This window comes from Chrysochloris asiatica, unplaced genomic scaffold (assembly GCF_000296735.1).
Source record: "Chrysochloris asiatica unplaced genomic scaffold, ChrAsi1.0 scaffold00239, whole genome shotgun sequence".
NCBI classification, from domain to species: Eukaryota; Metazoa; Chordata; class Mammalia; order Afrosoricida; family Chrysochloridae; genus Chrysochloris; species Chrysochloris asiatica.
In genome coordinates this window covers 2,534,811-2,544,023 of record NW_006408757.1, presented here as the reverse complement: position 1 = coordinate 2,544,023, position 9,213 = coordinate 2,534,811, and the positions used below count along the sequence as shown (strand labels likewise).

General features: G+C 36.0%; 1 protein-coding gene across 2 annotated transcripts in view; it reads right to left on the bottom strand.

The window, feature by feature from the left end:
• The window catches only part of LOC102824170 (cysteine-rich hydrophobic domain 1 protein-like), a 199,250-nt gene that overhangs the window by 170,522 nt on the left and 19,515 nt on the right, over nucleotides 1–9,213 (bottom strand). For both annotated transcript variants that reach the window (XM_006873411.1, XM_006873412.1), the window contains one exon: nucleotides 7,910–7,964. In XM_006873411.1, the coding sequence (XP_006873473.1) occupies nucleotides 7,910–7,964 (55 nt within the window). The remainder of the gene's footprint in view (nucleotides 1–7,909; nucleotides 7,965–9,213) is intronic.

Sequence of the window (9,213 nt, the reverse complement as noted above, 5' to 3'; positions counted from 1 at the left end):
TCTGTTGCTAAATGCCATCAAATTGATTCTGATTCATAGTGACCCTGCATATGTTTCCCGAGAAGAGTCTGGTGAGCTTGAACCACCAACCTTGTGGCTGAAACCGACTTTGCAGTCTAGTGCATTAATCTACAGCACCACACCAGGATTCTAAAAGTATGTAAAAGTACAAATAAAAAAAAAATAGAAGTAGTAACAAGTTATTTAATTAGGATAAAAGAAGAAATTAGCCAGCCCAAATGAAAAAAAAACATATGTGGTTATTAAGAGTCCTAGAGAAGAAAGCGACACCTAACAAAAGAGAAATGATTTTAGAAGTTAGGGAAAACTCAAGCTAGAGGATGAAAGCAAAAAGAAAAGAAAATTTTGCTTTTTATCATTTAAAATCAGTGAATGAAAAAATTACCTGGCAAAGTATACAAAGTTTGTCATAGAATTTATGTTTTATTATTCTGGTTAAAAAAAAAAAATGAGCAAAATCATTCCTAAAGTCCGACGAGTTTTCTTCCTCCTCACCAATACTTTCTACTTTTAACACTTAATATTCTCAGTTGTGGAATCCTGGTATGGCACTGCAGAATAAGCACTGAACTACTAACCATAAGGTCGGCAGTTCAAACCACTCATTAGAAGCCCTATACAGGTTTTGTGAGTCAGATCCTACCCAAAGACACTTAACAAATACAGCATTCTCAGTTGTACAAATTAAGAAATAATTAAGTTATTAAAATGAGACTAATTTTATTGAAATCATTTACAAATACGTTCAAAAGAAAATGTTCTACCAGATTATCAGGCAATAAAGCAAAATCTCCACTTTAACTTTTAAAAGCTGACCAAGACTGACTTTGAAAAAAAATCTATATTTGAATAACAGTGAAAGTTATAAAAAAAGAAAGGTATAGGATATGAGAATTGCTTAACTTGTGATTTTAAACAGTTTGAAAGAAGTGTTTAGTTGACTGAAAAATCAGAGTTCAAATCATTTTACCCTATTACTTCCAAGTAACTGAGTATTTGTAGACATGGGAGTTGGAAGGAAGCCCTTTACTTTCTAGTAGAACAGTAGGTTGTAAATAAACAATTCCTTTTGACTTTCTTGAAAAGAAAACCAAATCATAGTGTCAAATATGCCTTAGTCAATAAACAAGCAACTTTGAACAGACTCTAGGATATGTGCTATTAACAGTCTCCTTAATATAGTGGATGCCTTCTAAAACAATTCATATCTATATCATCAGGTTGCATGCATATTGAAAGTAGCTTAATTAACATTTTTACTCTCTTACAATACCTTTTGTTAAGTGCCATTGAGCTGGTTCTGACTCATACAACCTTTATAGGGTTTCCAAGGCTGGTGGATTTGAACCACTGACTGACATTGCAGTTTAGTCCAGTGGACTCTTAAGTTCTACAAAGCTTAGGAAGCAATGAGGCAGTATAAAGTGATATTCTGACCAATTTCAAAGTTGGATCATTCTTTTATCTGGGAACTCTATTTACTGACATATTTTTTAATTTCCTAGAATTTCTTAGACCCGTAATCCAAACTTTTTAAAAAAGTAAACTAGGAATAAAGTTGGTGGTAACTACCTATACAATATATGCAGCAGCATCAAGGAAAATATAAAGAATCAGTTTACCATTTAGAGCTTTTTATTTTTAATTTGTATATTAATTTTAATATTGAATTTGCCATCTTTCTACAAATTCAGTAAAAATTCAGCGAAAGCCAGAACCTGTAAAAGATGGAAATCTGTAAGAGAAGGTAAATGCACACTGTTGTTGTTAGGTGCCCTAGAGTCTGTACAGACTCATAGCGACCTTATGCACAGCAGAAGGAAATACTGCTGTATCCTGGGCCAACCTCACTATTGTTGCCACACTTGAGTCCACTGATGCTGCCAGGAGGCCAGAACTAGATGGCGCTTGGCTACCATCACTGAACATTTTGAACAAAGATTCCACAGAAGAATCCTGATTAAAGGGGGAAAATGCAGAACCAAATTTCAAATTCTCATATACTCCAGACTTTTTGGAGCCATGGAGGGTGGATGAATCTCTGAATCCATTATCCTGAGATAATCTTTAAACCTTATCCAACAACATCCCCTGAAGTCAATTTAAAATTGATTAATTGTTTAAAGAGTACAAAAGCCTGCCTTGATATGGGAATCAAATTGACACCAGCAATTCAAAAGATTAGATAGGAACCTTAAGGGAAAGTATGTTTATGTTAATGAGGGTGGAGCAAGTAAAAAAGGAGGGTGAGAATGATTGCATAAGTCAGAGTGTAATCAATGCCACTAAATTGTAAACGCGGAAACTGTTGAACTAGTGTAGGTTTTGCTGTGATTTTTCTCAACAACCAACAAACACAATTTAGAGAAAAAAGGAACCAATGTTAGAAGAATGCCATTCTAAAAGAGTTTAATAAAAGAGAGGACATATTAGATATAAATTAATTTTTCAATGGGTAATATGGTTATATATTTTTTTTAAATGAAAACAACAGTAAAAGATTAAAAATACAATTTCAATCTCACCCCTGGTGCCATTCATCTCATTCATCCCTTGCTGAAAGTAACAATTTTATTAATGTATTATCTTTCCAGAGTTTCATTATACAAAATGCAAATATGCTTATCTATCCTTATTATACATACTATACACACCTTGTTTTTCTTATTGCCAATATAAGAAAAATATTGCCATTGAAATATTATAAAAGCCCTTTAAAGAATGAAATGATATCAAATATGACAAAAATCTGCCCCAACAACAGTACTATTCTAGAATTAAATAATATTAATATTAAACTTCTGGAGTCCTGGTATGGCACTGTAGGCTAATGCATCAGGCTGCAAAGTCATTTGAACTGCAAGGTTGATGGTTCAAGTCCACCAACTGCTCCCTGGAAATCCTATACAGGGTTGGAATCGACTCGACGGCACTTAACAACAACAACAATATTAAACTTTTAATTTAATCTGAAAGGAAATCTAAAATGAAATTAAATTACAGGCTTCAAAATGCAAAACATTCATTTCTTTTAACACCAAACAATCATTTTAGCTATCAAAGCATTCAACAATTCTACCAACTTCTTCATTCTGAAATTGATTAAACATGCAATCAAGATGTATTGATAATTACTGGTGACTGAAATGCAAAAGTTGGAAACAGCAAGAAGGGTCAGTAGTTGAAAAATATGGCTATGGTGATAGAAATTATGGTGGAGATAGCATGAAAGACTTTTGAAAGACCAATGAGTTATTCATTGAAAATATCTTTGTTAAACAACATAAAAGGTGGCATCTATACACTTGGACCTCACCAGATTATACATATATATAGGCTTGGACTTCACACAGCAATCAAATTTACTACATCTGTGGGAAGAGACTATGGTAAAGTTCCATATCATTGGCCAAAACAAGGCTAAGGGCAGACTATGAAACAGACCATCAATTGTTCATATGCAAACTCAGGATGAACCTGAAGAAAATTAAAACAAGTACACAAGAGTCAAAATATGACATCGAACATATCCTACCTGAATTTAGAGACCATCTCAAGAACAGATTTGATGCATTAGACACTTTTGATCAAAAACCAGAAGGTGTGTGGGATGATATTAAGAACACCATATAGAAAGAAAGCAAATGATTATTAAAAAGACAAGAAACACAGAAAAGGCCAAAATGAATGTTAGAAGAGACTCTGAAACTTTCTCTCCAGTGGAGAGAGTGATAGGAAGAAATGAGGACGTAAAAGACCTGAACAGAAAATAGCAAAGGGCATCTCGAGAAAGCCTGTAGTTAGAAAGCCAAAAGAGAAGAATCTGTTCAGCATTTCTCAAGTTGAAATAACTGAAGAAAAAAATGTAAGCCTCGAATTGCAATAATGCATGGGAAAAATACTGAATGATGCAGAAAACATCAAAAGAAGATGGAAGAAATCGGACACAGGTAGTGATGTATGCTCAACCTTAGAACATCAGGGCTCTGTGAGGCATAGTTTCAATGGGTAAAAAAGAGGAAATAATGTTAAGATGCTCGACTGTCTTATGAATCTTGGTTTCCCTTGCCTACTATTGTAAAATACACACTTGAAGGAGAGAGAAAGGAACAGCCAGGAACATCACTATTGAAAGCTTATAAGTCCATCTTCAGCCTATAACTGATTGGAATACATAAAATGGGGCTAGAACCTGCCCAGTGAAAGAGGCTTCCTGTATAGCTTTTACAATGTATAAGATCTTAGGTGGCTGATTCCCATCCAGAATCTTCTGAGGTGGGAAATTCAATGTGAAAAGACAAGCTGACCAGCTTGGAGCAGCTACAGGAACAGAAAATATTTCTTGAAAGAAAGATCAGCAGGAAAAATCAAAAACAATAATGGCAGTCTGATTGACTACTACAAGAATAAACAAGTTGTTCGCCAGGGTAGCCATTAAGGCAACCAATCAAGTCCACCAGGGCAAACCCCGTTCCAAGACTGAAACTCAAAGGGAATACATGATCAGATATGTAATCTTGCTGGTGACAACGTTGGTCTACCAACAGGGGAAGTGGGGGAAAAACAGCAATGAAGCTATTGGCTAAGTCTGACCATGTTCAACAGATGCCTATCAACCTGGATTGAAATATGGTTGGCCAGCAGTATAAAAAGACCTGGGGACTCCCAAGCCACAGAGGACTAGAGCGGAGAGTGAAGCATCCAGCTAAAAGGAAGTGAAGGGAGATGTGCAAGAACGCCCATACTTGCAGATAGTACCCGTTTGGCCTAGCTTCAATGGTCAGATAATCAGAACTCGACTAGAGGAAGAAAGAAGAGGGGAAAAAGTGTAATCCGCTACAATTTGATGAACTTGACCTATACTTATGGATGTAATAGCTTAAAAAAGAGGGAACGAATCTTTACAGTAAGGACCATTCCCATCCCCTCTGTACACAGGGTTGACAGGAATGGGCAACTTAGACATTGGATACCCAAAATGGGAGGGCTATAAATGCAAGAAGTGACTGGCTTGCAAGTTTTCAAAAGGGATCTTAGTTTCAGAGGGTGAGCGGGAAGGTAGAATCTCTACTGAGTGGTTTCCAACCTGTCTAGATGGGGCTGGTAGAAGGAGATGGGGATAAGACTCTTGTGGTTCAATAGTGAATAATTGTTATCAGGACTGATTGTAATTGTTGCAAATGTAAAGGTAGATGTTTTGTAAGAAAAGGAGGGGAGTGGTTGATCTTGCAGTCCAGGAGCAGAGGACCCTGGAAACATAAAGGGAGAAGAGCAGGACCCTATCCAGAGAAGCAGCGCCGCCAAAGATGGAGGCAGAAACGATGATGTGGAAAGATGGAGCAGCTGGTGACTCTAGACTTAAGGAGGGAGACAAGCTATGTGCTGGCAGCCAGAAGGCAGGCTTGCAGGGTATGCCTTTGGTTGTTTGAATGGTTATATATTCCTGAGTGCTTTGGTGTACAACCAAAAAAAAAAAAAAAAAAGGGAATGGAAGGAAATGCTGAATGGTGATGAATGCAGTCACTGCAATGAAACAAAATATTATAGGATGAATGTATAGCTGATGTTCTCCCATGTAAACTATCACTCAATTCAAAAGAAAAACTGAAAAAAAAAATTATGGACAGTATACAGAAAGTCACTGTACCAAAAAGAAAAGATCAATGTTCAACCATCTCAGGAAGTAGCATAAGATCAAAAGTCAATGGTACTGAAGGAAGAAGTTCAAACTGCACTGAAGGTATTGGAAAAAACAAGGTCCCAGGAATTGACAGAATACAAATCAAAATCTTTCAACAAATTGATGCAGCACTCATGCACAAGAAATTTAGAAGACCTGACCAACTGATTAGAAGAGATCCACATTTGTGGCCATTCAAAAGAGAGATGACCCAATGGATAGTGGAAATCGTTGAACAATATCATTATAGTACCACATGTAAGTAAAATTTTAATTTAAAAATGGCAGGGAACTGCTAGAAACTCAAGCTGGATGTGGAACTACGGATATCATTGTTGATGTCAGATGGATCTTAACTGAAAGCAAAGAATACCTACGTTTTATTGATATGTAAAGGTTGTTGCCTTTGTGGATTATGACAAACTATGGATAACATTGCTAAAAGTGGGTATTGTAGAACATTTTATTGCACTCATAAGGAACCTGTACACAGACCAAGAGGTAGTTGCTGGAACGGAACAAGTGAATAATGAATGGGACAAAAATCAGGAAAGGTGTGTGCCAGTACTGTATTCCTTCACCATGCTTATTCAAACTTTATGCTGAGCAAAAAATCCTAGAAGCTGGATTATATGAAGAAGTGTGGCATTAGGATTGGAGGAAGATTCATTAGGAACCTGTGATATGCAGATGATACAACTTTGCTTGCTGAAAGTGAAGAATACTTAAAATACTTACTGATAAAGATTAAAGACCACAGTCGTAAGTATGGATTGTACCTCAGTGTAAGAAAACAAAAATCATCACAACTGGACCAATCAATAACATCATGATAAATGGAGAAAAGATTAAAGTTATCCAATACTTTATTTTGCTTTGATCTGCAGTCAACACTCATGGAAGCAGCAGTCAAGGAATTAAGATGACATATTACATTGAGCAAATCTGCTGCACAAGTCCTCCTTAAATAAGGTGTTCAAGAGCAAAGATACTAGTTTGAGGACTAAAGTGTGCCTGACCTAAGTATGGTATTTTTAATAGCCTCATATGCATGTGAAAGCTGGACAATGAATAAGGAAGACCATAGAAGAATGGACACAGACTGCCAGGAAAAAAAAAAAAAATTCTGTGATGGAAGAAGTACAGGCAGAATGCTACTTGAAGGTAAGGATGGTGAGACTTCGTCTCTCATATTTCAAACATGGTATTTGGAGGGACCAGTCCCTAGTGAGGGGACCTGTTGTGGCGCCGTGGATTAATGCGCTAGGCTGTAAGGTCAGTTTGAAAAGCAAGGTTGGCTGTTCAAACCAGCCACTCCTTAGAAACCCTATACAGGGTCGCTATGAGTCAGAACTGACTCGAAGACACTTTACAACAACTACAACAACAGTCCCTGGAAAAGGACTTTAAAGTGGAGGGTCAGATAAAAAAAAGGAAGACCCACAAGGAGATGGAGTGACATTATGTCAGCAGCAATGGCCTCAAACATGACAATTGTGATAAGGATACAAGATGGGCTGTTTTGTTCTATTGTGCATAGGGTCAACAATCACCACAAAGCATTTAACAATTAATCCTTTGGGAATAGTTGACTATTTTGTAATCGATTGGCTTTTCTCTTCTCTTCCATACTTTTTCAAGTAATGTCAAAAGAGTGTAAATGTTTTTCCTTCTCCTTTGGACATAGAAATTTAGGAGTACTGTTGTAAGACTTTCAAAGCAGTTTTGAGTCCTAGGAAGTCTGAATATTGATCCACAGTGCTAGAAAATATTACTGAATGTAGAAGAAGCAGGGGATAGAAAAAGATGATTGTTGTTGTTAAGTACCGTGGAGTCGGTTCCAACTCATAGTGACCCTGAACAGGGTTTCCAAGGCTGCAAATCTTTACAGGAGCAGAAAGTCTAATCTTTCTCCCATGGAACAGCTGGTAGTTTCGAACTGCCAACCTTGAGGTTAGCAGCCGATTCATAACCACTATGCTACCAAGGCTCCTGTACAGGGTTTCTGAGACTGTAAATCTTTATGTCAGCAGAAAACTTGGTTAATTAGAACTACTGACCTTGCAGTTGGCAGCCTAATGTGTAACCCATTACATTTCCAGGATTCATTTTATTACCCATTTACCAAATATTATTTTATCATAATATCAAATAAGCCATAAAACAATGCTTTTAGAATGGAAAAGTTCAAAGCAAACTCTCACTTACCTTCCCTGTTAGAATTGAGGGAAATTCAGTATCAAACTTGTTGCTCAAGCCAAACCTTAAAAACAAAGACAGAACAAAATATATTCTACCCAGCATATTTCATTCTTTCTCTTGAAAAAAAAAAAAAAGTTACAAATCCATACGTTCTTGTTTTGATCTTAGGATTTTAAAAAGGTGTCCTGAAAAAAGTTGTGTGATATTTATTGAAGATAAATCTTTAAATATTAATCCAAATAAAAGCAAAAAAAACTTAACAGGAGTAAATGTTGTACTACATTTTAACTAGGTTTACAGATGGGATTAAAAACAATAGAGATGTTTGTTAGAGAGCTAAAAGTATCATAATTATAACTGAAATGTTTATGCTAAATCACACTTCAGTTAATACCTGGGAGCTGGATAATGAGTAGTACATGACAGTTCATTATACTATTCTTTCTACTTATGTATATGAAATTTTTTTCTAATAAAAAGTTACCCTGCCTTTGAAACAATAGTTTGACAACTTGTGACAAATTACTATTCAAATACTCAAAGTTTGGTCATTATGATTGGCTTTCACCTATGACCCAAATGGTTCTGATGAAATAGATCCCAGCCTCTAAAGTCCCAACTCATTCAAGTATACTTACTGAAATCTGTACTAACAAGTCAAAATGAATTTTATGAGCGTTCATTTACTTACTTGTTGATTCAGTAGGAATAACAAAGGACACTTTCTCCAGGTTAAATATTATATAATAGTGACAACAATTTTATGTCAGTGGCTGTAAGCATAAAGGAAAATATACTAACATTTAGTAAGAACTCTTTGTGAGGTATAAATAACAGTAGCCACTGTGCACTTACTATGAGCCAGAAATTTTGCTAGATATTTTAAATACATTACTTCTAAACTTGACAACTATGCAAGAAAGGTCTTGTCATACCTACTGTATAGACAAGAAAACTGGCACCCAGAAATAATTAATTAGTTACCCAATTTATGAGTTAGTTAAATGACTTATCCAAATTACTTAGCAAATGGAGAAGGGTACCAAAATTCAAATACTGGTCCCAAAGTTATTTCTGTGCTATATTAAGTTCCTTGAGAGGATAGATTGTAGCTTATTTATTTTGCTGTCTTCCATTATTCCTAGTAGCATGAGGGAATACAGTAGGTATTTAGTAATATTTAATAATATACTGCTTGATTCACCAAATTTATAGCACTTTGGTCTTGTTGTTGTTGTTGTCAGGTGCCATCGAGTCGGAACCGACTCATAGCGACCCCATGCACAGCAGAACGAAACAATGTCCAATCC